General features: G+C 43.4%; 1 protein-coding gene across 5 annotated transcripts in view; it reads left to right on the forward strand.

The window, feature by feature from the left end:
- The window catches only part of GALNT11 (polypeptide N-acetylgalactosaminyltransferase 11), a 42,465-nt gene that overhangs the window by 4,712 nt on the left and 15,060 nt on the right, over nt 1-22,693 (forward strand). For 4 of the 5 annotated variants that reach the window (XM_047844123.1, XM_047844140.1, XM_047844130.1 and 1 more), the window contains exons 2-5: nt 15,577-15,909; nt 16,946-17,069; nt 18,530-18,696; nt 21,556-21,681. In XM_047844123.1, coding sequence (XP_047700079.1) covers nt 15,615-15,909; nt 16,946-17,069; nt 18,530-18,696; nt 21,556-21,681 — 712 coding nt within the window. In that variant the 5' untranslated portion in view covers nt 15,577-15,614. Of the gene's footprint in view, nt 1-3,055; nt 3,293-15,576; nt 15,910-16,945; nt 17,070-18,529; nt 18,697-21,555; nt 21,682-22,693 lie in introns of those variants that run through there. The other variant, XM_047844115.1, reaches the window with a different exon arrangement.

Raw genomic sequence — 22,693 nt, forward strand, 5'->3', positions numbered from 1 at the left:
TGAAAAAGAATTAATTGAGGACTGAACTGTGTAAGCACATTATAACCCCTGGAGATCAATATACCTACAGAACCCAACACCTGAATATAAGGGTAAGGGTCAAAGGAACATTTTTATTAGGTGAAACATACATATTTTTTAATGCTTTATTATGGAAAATGTTGTTAGTGGTCGGTCTTTTTTCATCTATTACCCCGCCTGTCTCATCTCCTGTTGGTTAATTTGAAGCAGATTTCAGGTATCATAGGATTAGACTATTTTCACTTTGTAAAATAAGCTGTCCCTTCCTTTGGAAAGCCAGCAACAGCGGGTTGAGTTGCTTCTCTCACCTCGCGTCATCCTGATGTCCTCTTTTGCCTCCCTCCTCCCTCTTCCACATTTAAGGACTGTGATTACCCTGGGTGTACCCAGTTAATCCAAGATAATCTCTGTATTTGAAGGTCAAGTGCTGAGAAACCCCAGTTCCTGGGCTGTGGATACTGCTGGGGGACCATAATTCTGCCTCTACATAGCACATCCGTTGTGCTTCTTGTAAAGAATTTTTTTGGTGGTTGCCTTAGAGTTTACAATATACATTTTAACGTGTATTTATTTTTGAGACAGAGACAGACAGAGCATGAACGGGGGAGGGGCAGAGAGAGAGGGAGACACCGAATCGGAAGCAGGCTCCAGGCTCTGAGCCATCAGCCCAGAGCCCGATGCGGGGCTCGAACTCACGGACTGTGAGATCGTGACCTGAGCTGAAGTCGGAGGCTTAACCGACTGAGCCACCCAGGTGCCCCTACAATATACATTTTAAACTAATTAGTTTGAATCTGCCTTCACGTAACACTCTATTGCTAGACTTGTACAGGTACCGTATTAGACTATCCCACGTTTTCCCTCCCATTCCTGTGAAATTGCGGTCATTCATTCACTTATCAGTATGCCAGTATGTCATTCGTTCACTCAGTGTATTGTGACATATATTACTTTGAACAGCTTTTCTTAGATCAACTAAGAATAAAAAATCAAACTTTATTTTCATTTCATTGTTTTCGTCTCTGATGTTCTTTGAGTAGATCCAGGTTGCTGACCTGTGTCATTTTCCTTCTGCTTGAAGAATTTAGCGTTTCTTGCAGGGCAGTTCTGGTGATAGATAGATTCCTCAGTTTTTCTTCCAGAAGGTATTTCTCCTTAATTTTTGAAGGATAATGTCAGTGGATATAGAAGTCTAAGGTGGTGGGATTTTTTTCTTTCACAGTTTGACTATTTTAGTCTGTCTCTTGCTTGCATGATTTCTGATGAAAAGCCCACTGTAATTCTTACCTTTTTCCTCTCTAAGTAAAGTGTTTTTCCCTCCCTGTGGCTTCTTGGAAGATTTTTTTTTTTTAACGTTTATTTATTTTTGAGACAGAGAGAGACAGAGCATGAACGGGGGAGGGGCAGAGAGAGAGGGAGACACAGAATCGGAAACAGGCTCCGGGCTCTGAGCCATCAGCCCAGAGCCCGACGCGGGGCTCGAACTCACGGACCGCGAGATCGTGACCTGAGCTGAAGTCGGCCGCTCAACCGACTGAGCCACCCAGGCGCCCCTTCTGGGAAGATTTTTTGTCTTCTGATTTTCTGATCATAGTATATGCAGGTGAGAGTTTTCAGGGGATTTATTCTGCTTTGGGTTCTCTTGGCTTCCTGGAGTCTGTCATTAATTTTGGAACGTTCTTGGCCAGTATTATCGTCACCTCACATCTTTCTTCTTCCTTTTTTCTTTCTTCTTCTGGTATTGCAGTACTTTTTGTGTTATACTTCCTGAAATTGCCCCACAGTCCTTGGATGTTCAGTTTTTACCTGTCTGCGTTTCGGTTTGGAAGGGGTTGACTTCTGTTCAGGCTCGCTGCTTTTCCTTCAGCGGTGTGAACGCGGCGGAAGGCCGTCTTCGTTGCCGTCCCGGTCTTCTCGATTTTTTAGCCTTGCCTTCTGGTTCTTCCTTAGAGGGTCATCTCCCTCTTTATATTGTTCACGTGTTGCATGTTGTCTTTTCCGTTCGTTCTTAACGTATCAATTAGAAATAGTTGAAATTCTCCGACGATCCCCAAATCTGTGTCGTTGAGGTCTGGTCCTTGTGATTGCGTCGTCTCTTCAGACCTGCCTTCCGCTCGCTTTTCGGTACGTGGCACCTTTGTTGTCGAGAACCTGACAAGGGTCAGGTCATAGCACCTGAGGTAAGTAGACCTCTGGCGAGTGGCTTTGTGGTGCTCCGGCGAGGGGTTTGGCTCTGTTTAGCGTTTGCTGTCGCTGCCGGATGCTTCGGATTCTTCTGGCGACCTTGTTTGTATCTGCCCTCTTGACCTTGCGGTCTTCTGAGCAGCCTTCCCCAGACGGTCTGTGTCTTGCAGCTGTTTGAGCCGAGCCTCACCCTGGTCGGCCCTGGAGCCCTCGGCTGTGGTGGTCAAGTACGAGAGAGGGTGAGAGTTCCGTCATCCGCAGATGCCACCGTCACGGGTGCTCGCCAGTGGGGTGGCGGTTCCCCCTTCCCGGTCCGTTTCCCGGAAGCCTTGACCTTTGGCGATTGTCTTTGCCCCTTGGCTTTGACTGGAAGGGCTTAGCTGGGGCCCGGGTGGGGGGCGTGCCCTTCCCCAAAGAGGAGAAAGCTCTGGCACGTCTTCCCCCTGGAGCGGATGCCCCTGCGGTGGGGAAAGTTCTGGGTGTTCCGGCGAGTGCTCCGCCCGTCTCCCGCCAGAGCCCCAGAGGCCGAGGGGGTCTTTCTGCCCCTCCGCCCTCGCGGCCAAGACCCGCCGGCCGCCCGCTGGCGGAGCCCGCGGAAGGGTGGGGACGGCCGCCGCGCGCTTCCCCGGAGTCGCTCCCTCTCCCGTCCGCGCGCGGCGTGCGGCCCGGCGCCTCCTCCGGGAGAGAAGGTGCCGGCGGTGCGGCTCCCGCGTCGGGGCGGCCTCGTTTCCCCCGCGGTGCCGAAGTCCCGGTTTTCAGCGTGTCCGGCTCCTCCTTGTGGGAAGGAGGGGGACGGCGGCCCGTAGGCTCTTCTCCCGTCGCAGCCGGAAGCAGAAGGCCTTCCCCGCCTGCTTCGCGCGCGCGGAGTTCGTGACGCGGGCCCGTCTTCGTGAGCGCGGCGCAGAGGCCCGGGACGGTGGCGCCGCGTCCAGACTCGACCGCGCGGCTCGAGCTGGTGTTTTGCGTTTCTCGCTTGACCGATGACGATTTCGGGCTGTGCTGCCCGAGCCCTTTTGCTTTCCTCAGAAAAAAAGAATGTTCTTCTCTCGCGACCATAAAAACGCCTAGCGGCTTCTCAGAACTTCTTGTAGGCATTATTCTGCATTTTGCGGGCAACGAAACCTTTATTAAATTTCCCACTTAGGAATAATACCGTAATTCATACGTAGAAGGATTTGTCGAGCTGTCTCTTTTCTGCCGCAGCCCGACTCTGTTCGTTTGGGTTTCGCCAGAAGCAAATCCTGCGATACAAATGTAAATTGGCCTTGTTTCCGTGTGAGGTAATCTCCGGACCCACCGGTAGGGGAATGAAGGCGTGAGGGAGAGAGGGAGTGAGGCAGGAAGGGGCGCGGACCTCAGGCAAGGCCGTAAGGGTGTGCGGAGCACGGAACACACGCGGCGGTCACGGTCCAGGGCGAGCGGGGAAGGCACCGGGCGCTTGGACCGTCCGCCGTCGAGGGCCGTCCTTCGGCAGGTGCACGTTCCCACATACTTTGGGGCCTGCCCCGTATGGGCGCCTGGGCTCCGGGGGCCGGGGAGGCGGGCACCGGCGGTTGGAAGCAGACCTGTGCGGATGCTGAGACCCCGGAGGATGGCCCGGTGACAGCGTCTGCTCCGTGCCTTCCGGCGGCTGATCGAGCGGGATGAGCCGGACTAGAAATTGGCCGTTTGCCCCACCGATCAGTCGGGTCGTCAGCTTTCTAAACCTCTTCAGGTGGTGGGTGGTACTCGGAAACGAGTTTTCCGAGGAATGCGCAAGATTCGGTCACGCGATTTTCTGATGGTGGCTTTTTGGAAACCCGTTCACTTTGAAATACAAAAGCAGCCCTTTAGAAGATAATCCTGGCCTCGTGCTTCTGGTAATTCCAGCCTGGGTAACCTGGTTCAGAGCTGTCACTGCTGATGGCAGAGAATTCCCGGGATGGTAAAGAATTCCTGGCTCTTCATCGTGTGCCAGCACAATAAAACTCAGAGGCATGGTTTAGGGGTAGTTAACTCGGTTAACGCTCCTTGGGTCGTAGGACGAAGCTGGCTGTAGAAGGCCGTGCGGACCGTGGACACACGTGTGCGTGTTTATATTGGGTGTGTTGAAAGCCGTTTGAGTTTGTTAGTTGTTTGGATATCTGAGAACACTTATTTCTGGTAACCATGTTTTTTTCCCCTCTTCATTTATTTCCTCTTCATCTGATGTCCTTTGAGTTTAATTCTCCTTTTTATGGGCAGAAGGGGAACAAGCAAGAACAGTTCTCGTAACTGTGGAGGCTGTAAATGGTCACTGGGTGTTCATTCTGTACACCTCAGTCAGGAGTTGCGGTGCGGGCTGGGGACTGATCACAACTTTTGCAGTGTTTGAATTTCTGTGGGTGGGGGACGTGCCCTGCCGCTCTCATCCCTCTCTCTGGCTGAGTCACCCATTTATCTGCGTGGTTTCTGACTGCATCGGATCGTATGAGCCTTGCGTTGACATGACATCGGCTCTTTCTGTTAGGACCCAGGAAAGGCTGCAGCGGGCATTTCCTGTCGTTCCTGTCGATCTTGATGAGACACATGGGGTCAGAAATGAATTAAGGAAAATATGAGAGATCCCAATAAACTAGAACCGTGTGTCGTAGAGTATATACTTAGAAAGGTCTTGAACGTAACGACTCCTTGAAGTAAACGTGTGTTGTGCAGGCCTCTCCCGAGACTACGGTCGCTTTCTCCTTTCCGTCTTAACCAGGGAGAGCTGCCCCTTTCCGCCTGGGCGTTTGATCAGACAGGATATTAAAGTGTACTGGTCAGCCTCTCCCAGCCCGTTTTCACTGACCAAGCAGGTGTCCCGGGATTGGTTCCCGTGCTTCGTCATATTGGCTGTCCTTTTAGTTTCCTTTTCTTCAGTGCTTAATTAAATTTGCTTCTTTCTCCCGTCATCATTACCATGTGGTTTTCCTCTGCATTTGAGGTGTAGTGTATAGACACTGCATGTGTTTATGTTCTTTTTGATTTTCTTCCAGAGAGGGGATTCATAAATGTCTGAGCGATGTCAGAGGATTATTCCCGGGAGCATATGATGTCTGGAATGTGCTCCGAACCTTTCCTAATTCAATGATCTCCTTACTTGTAATTATGAAATGTGTTTGTGGTGAATGTTTCCTTCTAGTCTTTCAGGTAGATAAGGAATGAGAAAAAAATAATGTGGGGTTTTGTTTTTTTTTTCCCTGTTGTCATCACCGTGTAATTTCACAGGGGTACATAGGAAAGGCATGTGCTGTAAATCACATGACCGTAGCTCAGTTAAAATATGAATATGTCTCTTTTATGGAAAAAGCTAACAGATGTTTGCTGTTTGACAATTTGGAATATAGAATAGACCGATGAGAAAATAACCGGGAACTGCACAAAGGTAAATATTTAACAAACAAAGATGACTTTTTAAACTTCATTAAACATTATGGAAATTATTTTGTGCTGAAGGACTGTGGAAGCTCTACTACCGTGTATGAGTTAGATAGTATGGTCTTCTCCTCCTGTAGTAAAAGAAGATGGACATTGGGCAGACGAATTCAGACTGATTAGTGATTTGTGGAGGAAAAAGTCTTTCAAAACGTGCTGTTAGAATATTTGTTCAGTGTCCAGATTTTATTCTCAAGTTTTTGACACCTTAATGGAATGAAAATAGCCTTCCTTTTAATGTGCTAAAATCCCTTTTGCTTCTGAGGTTAAAAGGAAAGGCCGTATTTCGTCCAAAGCCTCAAAATATTTAATCCTCTCCAAAGTTCTTATATTTTTAAGTTAGGCTAAGAAATTTTTTACCTTGATTTTTAAAGAAATATATATTCTTTGTAGGAGATGTTTTAAGTAAAAGAAAGTCACCAGAAAATTAGCTATGATGCCACTAAGCTGATTCTATTAAGTGTATTTTTTCGTTATTGCTGATAACAGTGTAACATTTTAGGTCGTGTGAGAGATTAAAAATAAGCAGTAGAGGTGTGCCTGGGTGGCTCAGTCGGTTAAGCCTCCGACTTCGGCTCAGGTCATGATCTCACCGTTCGTGAGTTCAAGCCCCGCGTCGGGTTCTGTGCTGACAGTTCAGAGCCTGGAGCCTGCTTCAGATTCTGTGTCTCCTCTCTGTCCCTCCCTCCCTCCCTCTCTCTCTCTCTCTCTCTCTCTCTCTCTCAAAATAAACATTAAAATATTTTTTTAATAAAATAAAAATAAGCAGTAGAATATATAGCAAAATATTTGCAGTAATGAGATTTCAGGCATTTTTTTTAACTTTTTGTTAATCTGTTTTTTCTGATTTTTTAGCATAGTAGCAGAGCTTAAAATATTAATCCCTACCACCTTGCGTGGTGTCTGGTATGTAGAACTCTGCTGTGTTCCCAGTATTAGCCTTTCCTTAAGGATTATTTAATGATTTTCAGAAGAAGAATGTTGGATTATTTAGTACATTTAATAGGCCCCGACTGGAAGATTAATGGAATGGTTTCAAGTATCATCTGTAGAGTCACATTGGGTAACAGGCACCATCCTGGTGAACTTTACATAATTTGACTACTTTATGGAGCATAATTTAGTAGCTGGTGTGTGCTGTGTTCTTTGTTAATAGAAGATAACTATGGACAGCATCTCAAAATGGGTTTTCTTAGCTCAGACGACTGTGCTGTTGAGAAATACCCCTCACTGTAATTGATAATGATGCTGGAATTTAAATTGAGTGAGATCTCATGTGATTTTTAGCCCTTTGTGTCATATGTAATTTGCCAAAGAGCCCTTTTGATACAACGAGACAGCAGATGCAAACAGCAACGATCGGTCGTTTTTTGAGTGGACTAAAGCGTGTATGTGGTTAAATTGTCCTTGCATATTTTTGTATGTATCTTTCTAGTCTCCTGGGTTGCATAGTGGTGCAAGGCTGCTCTTCACCTATGAATATGAATTCTGCCTTTTAGTCCTGCCTCTCCATTCTATTTCCTTTCTCTCCTAAAGGGTATTAACATCTTTTTTTATGGTTTATGGGAGAATGCTGGAAACCAACTTGGTATTGTGCTTTGTCCTTCCTTTGCTTTACCCATCCTTTGTCTTCTAAGCAGTTCTGTGTGTGAATGTAGATGTATTTACATGGAGCATTCTATATACCCTCTTTTCCATCTTAATTTTTTTCACCTGGCAGCATATCTTAGTGATAAAGCCATAGTAACTATAGAGACTTTTCTCTTTCCTCTTTACAGCTGCATATTTTATTGTGTGCATGTTTCTTAATTTGTTCGACCAATTCTTTATTAACGGACAATTGGACTGATTCCAGCCTTCTGCTATTACAGAGAGTCCTATAGTGAATAGCCTTGTGCATACATTACTTCCTATTTTTCTGGGGTGGATTTCTAAGAGTGAAATTGCTAGGTCAGAGGATAAATGAATATGCAACTTGAGTAGATGTGGCCAAATTTCCCTGCATAGAAACTGTACCACATGGGAGCGTTTCTCCATAGCCTCATTATCAGACTATGTTGTCAAGTTTGTGGGTTTTTATAAATTCAGGTGGGGGCTTATTTTGCTTATTTTCCCTTACTGTGAAAAAGGTTCTGCATTTTTTCATAGGGTTAAGAACCAGTTGTGTTTCTGTTTCTGTGACTGGTCTGGAGGGTTGTTGGTCCTTTCTCGTTGTGACCAGCAAGACTGGAAGATAATCCCTAGTGATTTCCTGCCACCTTCTGCTCTCACTTTGTGTGATTCTCTCCCCACGTGTGGGAGTGCTTTTAACCAACAAACCATGGCAAAGATGATAGAGTGTCGGTTTCTTGATTCGCTTAGGTTATGTAGCAAGGATAATGGGATGTCACTCCTGGGACCATATCATGTAAGACCGTGCTAAGCAGACCGGAGGAGAGTCCTCATTGCCGGCTGGATGAAGTTACTGTGTGGTGATGACCCCGTGGCAGGGAACCGCCGATAACCGCTAGGGTCTGACGGGGTCTCCGGTCCACTGGGCCCGTTGTCGTAGAGCCACAGGAAATGAATTCTACCAACAACTTGATGAGTGTGGGAGCGGTTCTTCCGGAATTAGGCCTCCAGGTGAGAATGGAGCTTGGCTGACGATTAGCGTGAAGTCTTGCTGGACCCTGAGCAGAGGATCCATCTAATTAAGCTGTGCTCAGACTCTTGATGCTTAGAAATTGTGAGGTAATAAATATGTGTTGTTTTGCTGTAATTTGTTATATGGCAGTAGATATCAACATTTTATTTTAATGTTTATTTTTGAGAGAGACAGGAGGGTCAGAAAGACGCCAGGGGAGTGTGCCAGGGGAGGGTCAGAGAGACGGGGAGACACGGAATCCGAAGCAGGCTCCAGGCTCTGAGCTGTCAGCACGGAGCCTGATGCGGGGCTCGGTCCTGTGAATCGCAAGATCGTGATCTGAGCCAAAGTTGAACGCTTCACCGACTGAGCCACCCAGGCGCCCCTACAGCAGTAGATATCTAATACCAAGGTAATACCTTTTTGTCTGTGTTACAAGTTGCAAGTATTTTTTTCCTTTTTCTCGTTTGCCTTTTTATTTTTCTTTGGGTGTCTTTTGCCACCCCCAATTTTTTTGTTCTTATATAATCCAGTTTATGCATCTTGTCCAGTATTGTTTCTGAATTTTCAGTTGTAGCTAGAAAAGTTGTGACCCCTTGCAGATAATAGAGGAATTTACCTTCGTTTTCTTCTATTGCTTGTATGGTTTCATCTTCTGTATTTATTTTTTTTAAGTTTTTTTAATTTTAATTCCAGTATCGTTAACATATAGTGTCATATGAGTTTCAGATGTACATTATAGTGATTCACCAATTTCTCACATTACTCAGTGCTCATCATGATAAGTGTACTCTTTAATGGCCATCGCCTGTTTCACCCATCCCCCCTGTTCCCTGCCTCCCTTCTGGTAACCACCAGTGTGTTCTCTGTAAAGAGGCTGTTCCTTGGTTTCTTTCTTTTTTCCCCCTTTGCATGTTTGTTTTTGTTTCTTAAATTCCATACGTGAGTGACATCGCATGGTATTTGTCTTTCTCTGACTTATTTCACTAGCTCTCTAGCTCCATCCATGTTGTTGCAAATGGCAAGATTTCATTCTTTTTTATGGCCGAATAATACTCCATTGTATACATATATACCACATTTTCTTTATCCATTCATGTATCGGTGGACACTTGGGCTGCTTCCATAGTTTGGCTATTGTGAATAGTGCTGAGTATACATAGGAGTGCATGTATCCCTTTGAATTTGTACTTTTGTATTTTGGGGGGGTAAATGCCCAGTAATGGGATTACTGGATGGTAGAGTAGTTCCATTTTTCATGTTTTGAGGAACCTCCATACTGTTTTCCCCAGTGTCTGTACCAGTTTGCATTCCCGTCGATAGTGCACGAGGGTTCCTTTTTTCCCCCACATCCTCACCAATACTTGTTATTTGTATTTTTTTTAGCCATCCTGACGGGTGTGAGGTGAGATTTCATTGTGATTTTAATTTGCATTTCCCTGATGATGAGTGACACTGAGCATCTTTTCATGGGTCTGTTGGCCATCTGGATGTCTTTGGAGAAAGGTCTATTCATGTCTTCTGCCCATTTTTTAATTGGATTATTTGTGGGGTTTTTTAGATGTTGAGGTTTATCAATTCTTTATATATTTTGGGTACTAATCCTTTATCAGATATGTCATTTGCAAATAGCTTCATTCAGTAGGTCTTTTAGTTTTGTTGATTGTTTCCTTTGCTGTGCAGAAGCTTTTTGTTTTGATGTGGTCCCAATAGTTTGATTTTTCGTCTACTATATTTAAATATTGAGTTCACATCAGATGTGTCTAGGTGTGAGGAGTGGGCCCTAGTGTATCCTTCACCATATGGCTAAGCAGTTGTCCCAAAACCAGTTTGCAGAAAGTCACTCGTTTCCTCACTGGCGTGTTATCTGTAATCATTTCTACTAAATTTCTAAGTGTAATTGGGTCTGTTTCTCAAAATTCTCATCCTGCCCCATTGGTTTTTCGTCTGTGCATGTGTCCTGCTGTGCCATTTAGGTAAAAAGCTCTGGAGTTTGTTTACTACTCAGTAGGGCTCACCCTGCTTATACTTGGTTTTCAGGATTTGCCTGGCTATTGCCTGCTTTTTCATTCTTTCCCAAATACACTTTGTAATCAACTTGTTTAGCTCTAGAAAAAAAAAATCTGTTAGTATTTTTAAAGTTTTTTTTTTAAAGAGAGAGAGAAAGAGGGAGACAGAATCCCAAGCAGGATCTGTGCTGTCAGGGCAGAGTCCGACGTGGGGCTCGATCCCACAACCCTGAGATCATGACCTGAGCTGAAATCAAGAGTCGGACGTTCCATCCACTGAGCCACCCAGGCGCTTCTGTTAGTATTTTAAATATGCTCATGTAATATATGTGAGTTAACTTAGGGAGAGCTTTTATGATGTGGGGTTTCTCTGTCCAAGAGTAAGGTACATCTTTCCATGTGATCAAGTCATCTTTTGGGGCTCTCAGGAGTGTCTTATGGTTTTATTTGTACATGTTTAAGATATTTCCTGTTAAGTTTGTGCTTAGTGTTCTTAAGAATTTTTATATTTTTCAAAGATTTGTAGTTGTAAATGAGATGTGTGTTTGGGAGAGGTTCGATTTTTGTCAGATTTTGAGATCAGTGTCCTACTCATTTTATAAAACAGATTTGGAAGATTTCTTTTAATTATTTCTGCAGTGGCTTAAGTAGCATTAGGTCATTAGATCTTTAAAGGACTGGTAGAATTCCCCTGTGAAACTCTGTGCCTGGTGGTTTATGTTGTCTTGAGGAACTTTCTTCTGAGAGAGAGAGAGAGTGCGTGCGAGCAGGGGAGAGGGGCAGAGGGAAAGAAGAGAGAATCCCAAGCATGGAGCCTGATGTGGGGCTTGATCTCATGACCGAGATTGTGGACTGTGAGATCGTGACCTGACCTGAAATCGAGAGTTGGACACTCAACTGACTGAGCCACCCAGGTGTCCCTGTTTTGAGGAACTCTTATGAGGTTATTTCTTCTGTGATGATTGGTCTGTTTACATTTCCGTTGGGACTGGGGTCAGTTTGAGTAAGTCATATTTTCCTTAAATGTTACTCTTCTAGGCTTTCTAATTGATATGCATAGAATCATATGAAACCATCTTGATTTATAAAATTAACTTTTGCAGTGATTTCAAATTTATAATAAGAAATCTTGGACTGAGAAAGGAAGACTTGGGACTTTTGCTGGCATACTGAATATTTTGCTTAATAATGACTACATCTAATGAAACTATTTTAACTGGTTAGCTGTTTTCTCCTCCTTCCCCTCCTCTTGACAAATGTTTATTCCCCAGGATGTGCTTATCTCATATATACTCTTCTCTAAGATTTTTTTTTTTACGTTTACTTATTTATTGTTTTTGAGAGAGAGAGAATATCCCAAGCAGGTTCCACACTGTCAGTGCAGGGCCCAACGCGGGGCTCGAACCCATGAACTGTGAGATCATGACCCGAGCCAAAATCAAGAGTTGGGACGCTTAACTGAGTGGGCCACCCAAGTGCCCCAAGTACGATTTTACATAGCACAGAATCAAGGTCCTGTAACCTCTTCTGGAAGAGAGATACACTCTGCATAATTTTTAATTACACAAACCAGTATTTGTTAATTTTTAATACTAGACACTGGGCCAAACAGAATGGGTTTGAAGAGACAGAAATGATCCCTGTCCCCTGAGGGGGTTGCTCACGGCGAGTATAGTAGCACTTAGGCTCTAGGCACGCTGTTTATTGCCACAGCTCCAGCTCACGTATTTGGAGAGGATTCTTCTGTCGTTAACCGTACCTCCCCCAAATGTGAGTGTTGGCCTTGCGTTTTCCGGGCACCACACGCGGTCATTCCGTGTTCCTCTCTAGTAGTGTGATGCCAGCGATCATTCAGCCACACCAGAACCTCAGATCCGTCGGCCCCAGGTGGTCGGTCATTCCCGTTGGCACGTTGCATGTCCCTGTCCCCAGCCTGCTGCTTTTGTACCTCCCTGGTGAAACCCTGACTCTGCTCACAAGGCACCTGTCTCAGCCTCTACCAGGCCATGACTGCCTGGTCTCACTGGAAATTCATGTGCACAGCTGGTTAGCCTTTTGTTCATTTAACTTTTGGACATGTATTATGTTGACGTCTAACTGCTGAAGTTTTGGCTTTGTTAACTGTCCAAGTTTATGATCGAAAGAATTTGTTCACTAGCTGTTTTCTATTAACTACCTTTAAATGTTTGCTTTGGTCCTCCTTTTAAAGGCTTTCAGCCTCAGATATTGAAGCCATGGGTGATTGCTGATAGAAGGAAGAACAGATAGCACACTTTATTGTGTAGATGCTGGATTCATGATATGTTAGTGTGGATTAGATTAAAATTTCAGCTTTTGGGTTTTGTTTGGATGTTTTAACTTAAGCAGTTAAGAACTGGTCATCTTATTAAATAACAGGTATCTGACTGCTTTGTACTTTCTTCATATATTTTTTTAGAGTTTTATTTATTTTGAGAGAGAGAAAGCAGGGGAGGGGCAGAGAGAGAGAGAGAATCCCAAGCAGGGCCCAAACTCATGAATGGTGAGATCATGACCTGAGCTGAAATCAAGAGTGGACACTTAACTGACTGAGCCACCCAGGCGCCCCATACTTTCTTCATATTTGAGTGCTAACTTCTCGACCTGTCTAAAAACTGAGAGTGTCTCTGTTGCTTCTGAAAGACTGTTATGGTTAATTATATAAAATAAATGACCAGGGAGCCTGGGTGGCTCAGTTGGCTAAGCGTCTGACTTCAGTTAAGGTCATGATCTCGCGGTTTATGGGTTGGAGCCCCACATCGGGCTCTGTGCTGACAGCTTGGGGCCTGGAGCCTGCTTCGGACATGTGTCTCCCTCTCTCTCTGCCCCTCCCTTGCTCGCACTCTGTCTCGCAAACATTTAATAAACATTAAAAAAAATTTTTTTAATAAAAAAATAAATGACCTGATTTTATAAGTTTCTCTCATTTTTATAGGTTCCTTAATTTAGTGTAAGAATTGACCAAGGAAAAAATTGCTCTCTAAAGAATTACCATAATATAGCTTGAGGAAAATAATATCTACCTGATCAAACTGTTGAGAGTTAATACATTCTGCAGTTCAGGATGCAAGACCTCGATGTTTGAGCTGTTGTGTTGAGGACTGGGAGGGGTATTCTGGGAAAAATTTTGAACGGAGTTGACCAAATCCTATGGGTGAGGTCTTGAGGAGAAAACTTTTTCATTTTGCCCACAGGTCGCGGCAGCCAAGAGGGGACTTAAGATCATGCAGTAGACAAAGTGGAAAGTAGTCTCCTGTTTATTTAATAAATAAATTTTTTATTTAATTTGTGAAATTGGACACTGAGAGCCTGTTGTTTTTCTTTCTTTACCTCTTCTAATAATAACTATGCCTGTTCTGGGTAGCTTCATACTGCTGAAATAAGGCAGTCATGATCTCTGTGCATAGTTTTAAGGTATTGCTTCGCTCAAACATGATAGCAATACCTTTGTTTATAAATTCCCAGGATTTTGCAAACATATTGATAACTGTATTACAGTAATTGATTCATTAAACTCTATGAATACTTATTAAATGTTTGCTGCATGCCAGGCGTTGTTGTAAGCTCGGGATACTGCAGGAAATGAGCAGATAAAAGCTTTTGCCCTACCGAAGCTTACCTTCTGGCAGCAGGCATGGACAGTAAATAATACGTAATTATGTAGTGTGTAAGAAGGCGGAAGTTGCAAGCAGTAGGGAAGATCAGAAGTGCTAGTATTTGGCGATTGAGTTGCAGTTTTAAATATGGGAAAATCTAGAGACTTACTGAGAAGGTGATACTTGAGCAAAGATTCAACAGAGGTGAAGTCTGTTGAGGATGAAAATTAGTCTTTTGAAAAAAATTTTTAATGTTGGTTTATTTTTGAGAGAGAGGGAGAGTGCAAGTGGGGCAGGGGCAGAGACAGAGGGAGACAGAGGACCCAAAGCGCGCTCTGCACTGACAGCAGAGAGCCCAACGTGGGGCTCGAACCCACGCGCCGCAAGATCACGACCTGAGCCGAAGTCAGACACTCAGCTGACTGAATCACCCAGGCGCCCAGGGATGACCAGCATTCTAGACAGAGGGAAGGACCAATGCATAATCTGTCAGTGGGAGTATGATTGACACGTTTGGTGACCCGTAAGGAGACCTGTGCCTAGAATGAAATGAACGAGGAGGGAAGTAAGGAGAGGTATGGTCAGAGAGGTGAGTGCAGAGGAGGTAGGGACTTGTGGGTCATTGTAAGGAACATGTGGTCACGTATACCATTCACATTACATATTAGACCTAATGAGGAGGAGGGAGAAGTTAACATTGTTGAATTTGTGCTCTATTCCTTCATTCTCTAGTATCATTCAGCAGCTGCTACGTGCCATTGCTTGTGCTAAGTGAAGGAAATACAGTGAACAAATGAAACAAAAGCTAGCTACAGTCTCTGGTTCTCTCCATCCACCGCAAGTCACTGTTTTGTGTGTTAATCACTGTACCTGATACTTTACGTATCTTGTGTAATTCTAAGTATTTTATTTTATTCTAAGAATCAGGTAAGGTAGATTGTAGTATTAACTTGAATACAGTTGATGAAAAGAAGGCGAAGAAAATTTGGTGATTTGTTCAAGTTGCACAGCCAGTATGGGACAGAATGGGACTAGAACTTAATCTTGTCTCTTCATTACACCATCGGTTCCCTCATCTGGCTGTGCATCAGAGTTCACCAGGAAGCTTATTATCAAAGCTATAGATTAAAGTTTCTGCTTTCAGTAATAGGTTGAACTGGACCTGTTGAATCTAGTATAGGCATTAGGGCAGGTGCAATCTTTGGGAATAGAACTGTTTTCTTCAGGTTGCTTGTTTTGAATAACAGATTTTAAGAGCCTTAGGTGAAAAGAGTCCTATAATTTTACGGTGCAAAGGGACTTTACTTTGGATAGACTGTCATGATACATGAGGTACATGCATTTTCCTCATGAAAAGCCAGAACCTGAAAAAAATTACCACACTGAAAGCAATCCAGAGCAGAGGGAAAATATCCTTTAACATGGGCAAATAAACAAGTAGCTGTTTTACTGCTATTGGTTTTCCAAGCACTGACACATTGGCCTGTGGTTTTAATTGTCGAATCCTTCTAGTTTTCGTTCAGTGCCATCCATGTATCTTCTCACATTTGAGTCTTTGCTGACGGCATGCACAGGGGTCCTAAGTAAATAGTTGAGAAGTTCTACTTGGTTATTTAGCAGACAGTGGCTGTGAACTTGGTAGATGATTCACAAATGTCCCGAAGGGTCTAACATAGCCGCTCTTCTCTTTCAGGAGATTGAAGATGACCCTTCAGCGATGTTAGGTCTATAATGGGAAGTGTCACAGCTCGATATTTCTGTTACGGATGCCTTTTCACATCTGCGACCTGGACGGTTTTGCTTTTTATTTATTTCAACTTCAGTGAAGTGACTCAGCCACTTAAGAATGTGCCCATCAAGGGGTCCGGGCCCCATGGCCCTTTTCCCAAAAAATTCTATCCCCGTTTCACTCGAGGCCCAAGTCGAGTGTTAGAGTCACAGTTCAAAGTAAACAGAATTGATGACACGATAGATAATCATGTTGAAGATCCAGAAAAAGGCAACACGAAATTCTCTTCTGAATTGGGTAAGTGTGTTCGGCTTCTGGTAGCACGTCAGAGTATTTAATCATTGGAGCTTTCAGCTCGGTTCTTCGAGTCATGTGTTGCAGAGGGGATTAGAAATGGGTCATTTTCACCCACCAATTTATTTTGTTAATGAACTCGCTGAGGTTCTAGGACTTTGCAGACTCAGTGGGGAGTTCTATTCTAATTTACTGTTTCTGACTTCAATATTTTATGAGGACTTGGGAGAAAGTAATAAGGTCCAGAATAGAAAACAAAGAAAAGAAGGAAAGAAAAATTAAGTGACTGGAAAGAAAATGGAACCTATGGGGGAGGATTTTAATTGTTAGCACTATTTTATAAGGGAAAGAAATGGTTGAAAGGTAACTTGACTATATATAACATATTTTGAAAGGCAGAGTTAATTAAAACAGAACATAAACCATTGGGTTTAGAGGTAAGCTGAGATTACTTATATCTAATAAGATTTCTGCTTATAAGAATTGTTAAGATGCTGGAGTATATTAAATATAGGAGTTTATAAAATCTTAGTATAAAAGGGAAACTTTTTTGTTCAGAAGTTATATTCTGTTCAATCTGGAAGTGAGAATCTACTGTGTATGTCTTTTGCACCTTGTAATTCTGGAGTCCTGGTTTTAGCAGTTTTATTTTAAGGGATAAATGAGCCATTTTGGTTACCGTTAAAACTTAACAAAGAAAGAACTTTAATCTTGTCCTTAGAAATGTCAAATAATAAGTAATGTTAGGAGTAAAAGAGATTTTGAGAGGTTGAAAGATCCACAATTAATAAAGGAAAGGTTAAAATAGATTCTTTTTTCATTTGATCATAGTTTCAAAGAAATAAAATCTCTTTCTAGGACTTAATGATTTTCTAATACATGCAGTTGAAAGTATTTAAAACGACAGGAGGAAATGGAAACTAAACCTCAATTTTCATAAAATAGACTTTCAGACCGCTGTATAGGCCTTTTAAAAGCATTAACAGGAAAGTTTCTAGGTTCTTTATGTATTTACCGTCATTTTGGTAAAACTTTGCAGGCATGATTTTTGATGAACGTGATCAGGAGTTGAGAGACTTGGGCTATCAGAAACACGCCTTCAACATGCTCATCAGTAACCGCCTGGGCTACCGCAGAGATGTGCCCGACACCAGGAATGCCGCGTACGTCTGTCGTTTCTCGCTTCTCGCTAGTGTGTGCGCCTGCGTTTTAATGACCTGGTGCTGTTAGCGGCAGCGTCGTAAGTCACGGGGACGGTGTTGATACTTTGCAGTTAGACTTCGGTATTCAGGACACTAGACCACTTAAGACAGATTTCCGCTCTGCCTGCCTTGAAGCCCCGTGGGCTGAGATTGTACTAACAGCCTTCCACGGCTTGCTGCTCCCTTGAAATTTAAAATCATAGGGAAAAGTAGGGAGGTGCTAACCGCATATAATTAGATAACCTTCTGAGCATAAGTTTGTTTTCGATGTTTATTTATTGGATTTGTGGTAAAGGGATCAAAAATCAGTGAAGAATTTTATTCATCATCTCACTTTTCTGTCTTCATTATCTTTGTTGCTTCAAAGGCTTTTCATTCATGTGGTGGCCAGCCCATCCATAGACCTTTTTGAACACCTTTGTTTTCTAGACACTGTATTAGGTTTGGAAATAAGCAGAGTCAGGTGCAGTCCCTGGATCAAGGGCTTAGGATCTAGCAGGGGAGTTAGATAAGGAATTGAGTAATTGCGGTGGTAAATGAGGGCTGTGGTAGGAATCGGTGAAGTGGGGACCCCCAAACCAGAGCGGTCAGGGAAGGCCTCATTGAGATGAGCAGTGTACAAGGGACACTTCCCGTGCGTGGGGACACCTCCCGGGCCTGGGGGACACCTCCCGTGCGTGGGGACACCTCCCGGGCCTGGGGGACACCTCCCGTGCGTGGGGACACCTCCCTTGCATGGCAGACAGATGGAGTTGGTGCACTGCCTGGAAAGGCACTGACAGCAGTCACTGTGGCTGTAGCAGAAGGACACCAGGAGGCCGGGGGTAGCCAGGGCCCAGATGCGAGAAGGCTCGTATGCCGCACGGAAGGACAGGGAATTCTAGATGTTATTCTGTAAGCTGGTGGTTTTTTATGATTGTTGCTGAAAGCCACCCAACCCTTTTCATCACACAGTTGCTCGATAGAAGCTTTTCTGTTATCCTGATTTATGTCCTGGTTTGCTCAAGTGTTTTTCTAAAGTTGGGCAAAAAATAGTTTTCAGATACAAAGTTTTATATTATTTTCTTTTGAATGTTTATCGTGGAGAAGCTGATCATTAGCTTATGAGTGCTACGTTAAAAACCTATAGTGATTTCATACAAATAACACGTTTTTATGTAAACTCTGTACCAAAAAAGAAAAAAAAATCATTTTTTAAATATTGACCTAAAAATAAGCGGAGTAGCAGGTATTGGAGGGAGGAATTACTGAAATGTAAAACTCTTGAGTAAGACACGTGATGTGTTCTTCAGTGGTTTTTAAAAAACTGTCATTACAGTGTAGGAAAGAGGCTGAACAGGGGCAGTTAATGTTGAGTGAATAACGACCTAAAACATTTGAACCTTCTAAGATGTCGCCTTTTCTCATACATGCCTTTACAGATGTAAAGACAAGTCTTACCCCGCGGACCTGCCGGTCGCCAGTGTCGTTATCTGTTTCTACAATGAAGCCTTGTCTGCCTTGCTTCGTACGGTGCACAGCGTTCTAGACCGCACGCCAGCCCAGCTCCTTCATGAAATCATCCTTGTGGATGATGACAGTGACTTTGGTAAGGGCTGTTGCAGTTGATGCCATGGGATCTGGGCTGTTGATCGTGGCCGTGTGAGCACCAGCGTGAGCGTCAGTGGAGCTGACTGTCGGGATAGGTGGTGGACAGGACCCTCGTCCGCAGAGTGGCAGTGGGGTCAGCAACAAATAATGTCCGTCGATTAGAGGAAACAACATTGTCTTTGTGATCTTTTTCAGACTGTGCCATTTAAGTTTGGGCCTTGAAATTTTTCCCTTGGCTTATCTTTAAGCAAATTTTTTTTAATGTTTATTTACTTTTGAGAGAGAGAGAGAGAGAGAGAGAGAGAGAGAGAATGAATGGGAGAGGGGCAGAGAGAGAGAGGGAGTCACAGAATCTAAAGCAGGCTCCAGATTTTGAGTTGTCAGCACAGAGCCTGATGCGGGGCTTGAATCACAAGCTGTGAGATCATGACCTGAGCTGAAGTCGGATGTTTAACCGACTGAGCCACCCAGGTGCCCCCCTTGACTTATCTTTTTAAAAAATTGTTCTATTTCAAAATAACTATAGATTAGTAACAGCAAGTTACAAAGAGGTCTGTTACCTCTTCCCCCCATTCCTCCCATTTCCCCCATTGGTTATTTCTAACGTAACGCTGGCCCAACATCCAAACCAGGAATTTGTCCTTGGCACAGTGTGTGTACGCAGTTCTGTGTCATTTTATCCCCTGTGTAGGTTCCTGGAGCCACCGCTGCGATCAAGATACAGACAACTCCCTGACCACAAAGATCTCCCTCATGCTAGCTTTTAATATTCACACCACCCACCTCCTCCACCCGCTCCATCCCTGATTCCTGGCACCCCTGATCTCTGTGATTTTGTTTCTGTCTCTGTGATTTTGCCATTTCAAGAATTGTTACATAAATAGAATCGTGCAGTTTGTGACCTTTCGAGATGGGCTTTTTTCACTCAGCATAATGCCTTGGCTTATATTTATCTAATAAGTCTGTTACACCGACCGTCCCCAGATAAAAGTGGATTGCTTTGTGATAGCTCTTAGACGATCCCTGAATGCCAGTGTTTTATGATTCAGTACGTATATTACACACTATTCTTTTTTAAATTTCTTATTGAAGTATAATAAATTTTAGTGTTACGTTAGTTTTCGTTGAACTACATATTGATTAAACAGTTCTGTACATTACGCGGTCACCGTACGATGTTATCACAATATTACTGCCTGTATTCCCTCTGCTGTACTTTTCATCTCTGTGACTTACTCATTTTTTTTTAATGTTTATTTATTTTGAGAGAGAGTGAGTGTGTGCATGCACGAGTAGGGGAGGGATGGAGAGAGAGAGGGAAAGAATCCCAAGCCTACTCCGCGGTAACAGCACAGGGCTGGATCTCAAAACTGTGAGATCACGACCTGAGGCCAAATCAAGAGTCCACGCTTAACCGACTGAGCCCCCCCAGGCACCCCAGGATGGAAGGCTTTTTATTTACGCTACTCATTCGGCTCTCAGCTACCTTGAGAGAGGCTATGTCCTCGTTTTATAGAGGAGGAAATGTTAAGTAATTTGGTCAAGGTCCCATAGCCGTTACGTGGTAGAGTTGAAATTAAACCTCTAGTCCACGTAGCTCCAAACCTTCTGTTCATTACGGCAAGCTGCAGAGGTATATTAATAAATTGTATGCCAGTTACATATTTTTCATTACTCCAGTGTTTATTAAGCACCTCTTACCAACAGCAGAATTGGTCTACCAGTTAAATATACAAAGTGAGGAAAGGTACACTGAGCCCAATGGGAGCAAACTACTTAAACCTTGGTAAAAATATTCAAATAGCACAGGAGAAAATTTAGGAAGGTTAATAGAAAACAAAACTTAAAATGAATGATTAAAAAAGCAAGAACGTGGGGCGCCTGGGTGGCGCAGTCGGTTAAGCGTCCGACTTCAGCCAGGTCACGATCTCGCGGTCCGTGAGTTCGAGCCCCGCGTCGGGCTCTGGGCTGATGGCTCGGAGCCTGGAGCCTGTTTCCGATTCTGTGTCTCCCTCTCTCTCCGCCCCTCCCCCGTTCATGCTCTGTCTCTCTCTGTCCCAAAAATAAATAAACGTTGAAAAAAAAAATTAAAAAAAATAATAATAAAAAAAATAAAAAAGCAAGAACGTGAGTCTGGACCAAATAGGATGTTGGCTAAATACTCAATTGGAGAATTGATGGTGTCGATATTGTGTTTAAATTTGTGGTTTTTCAGTTTGTAGCTATTTTATCTAAAAGCAAAAATTCGTGCTAACTTACAATGGTTTATCTACTAACAATGGAAAGAATTACTTCTTAGATGATCTTTGAAGTTATGAAATTGAAAGGTGAATGAGCTAGAATGTATAAAAATTATTTAGTGCACTTGGAAGGTGCTAAATTAGTAAAAGGACATGTTTATTGTTATATAATTTTTGGTAGGGGCAGTAGAAGTTGTGTCGACTATTCTGAAGTGGAATAATAGCTAATAAATTACGTTCAAACAAAAGAAATTTGTATCTCATTTTTTGGTTTTGTTTTAAACCTGATTTATGTGTAGTCAGCTGAAAATTGATTCACTCCAGGTACTCATTTCAGACCTTCTTTATGCAAAGCATTGTGTTAGTTGCTGTGGAAATACAAGTAAGTCTACAAGGTAACTGTTCTGACTAGTGTTTCCATTCTTATCCTTCATGTTTTCCTTTCTCTTCCTCAGGAGATAAGCTGCCATGCTTTTTTAAAATAAAGCAGCAGAAGATTCTGTAATATTTACTTGATAATCTGTTGTTGCAAGTGCCAGGTGCAATTTTAGAGTAGCTATAAAAAACTGTCTTTGTACATGTCTCATGTGGTTTTACTACGGGCTCTTTATTTTCAGATGATCTGAAAGGAGAACTAGAAGAGTATGTCCAAAAATACCTCCCTGGAAAAATTAAAGTAATAAGAAACACAAAGCGTGAGGGACTGATTCGAGGAAGGATGATCGGAGCGGCCCATGCTACAGGTACAGCTTCCTGCCACTCTTCTCGGTGGGTGTTGAGCGACAAGGGCTTTGTCCTTGGAGCCTCATTCTGCGGAGATCGGTTGAAAAGTGAGTATCTTAAATGGACACTGTCAGGAGAGACGAAGCTCGTTCGCTTTGGGAAGGGCCTCTTCGTAACGCCAACCCCTGCTGTCCCCAGACGCAGACGCCACGGAGGGGGGCTCTGGAGTCCAAGCCGATCTGTTTTCTTGGGGGCCCCTACGGTGAATTACTGCTCTGCTCCTCACGTAGGTTTGGGTGTTGTTTAACTTCCATAGAGAAGAGTCCAAGAAAAACTGTAACTGAGCTTCTGTATTTTTTTTAATACAACATTTAAACTACGTGTACCCAGACTGTTTGGTTTGAATCGTGCCAGTGCTTCCTTACTACGAATACATACCGCTGGTGATAGGGCATCATGGTTTTCCTTGGAGAAATGGGCTATAATATTAAAAACTGACTTACAGGGGCACCTGGCTGGCTCAGTCAGTAGAGCATACAACTCTTGATCTCTGGGGTTGTAAGTTCGAACTCCTCATTGGGTATGGAGATTACTTAAGAATAAAATCTTTTAATTTTTTTTTTTTTTTTCAACGTTCTATTTATTTTTGAGACAGAGAGAGACAGAGCATGAACGGGGGAGGGGCAGAGAGAGAGGGAGACACAGAATCGGAAACAGGCTCCAGGCTCCGAGCCATCAGCCCAGAGCCCGACGCGGGGCTCGAACTCCCGGACCGCGAGATCGTGACCTGGCTGAAGTCGGACGCTTAACCGACTGCGCCACCCAGGCGCCCCAAGAATAAAATCTTTAAAGAATAAAAATAAATAAAAAGTAACTTACAAAACTCTAAAGGTACCTTCTTCAAAATTCCCTCTCAGTCCTTCTGATTCCATCAAAGATAAAGCCTCCATTTTACTGATATATCTTTAAAACCTTTCTAGCATATACTAATCTCCCCTTTTAAAAAGAAAGAACAGGTGTTAAGTTTAGTCT

The sequence above is a fragment of the Prionailurus viverrinus genome, chromosome A2 (genome assembly GCF_022837055.1).
Source record: "Prionailurus viverrinus isolate Anna chromosome A2, UM_Priviv_1.0, whole genome shotgun sequence".
NCBI lineage: Eukaryota > Metazoa > Chordata > Mammalia > Carnivora > Felidae > Prionailurus > Prionailurus viverrinus.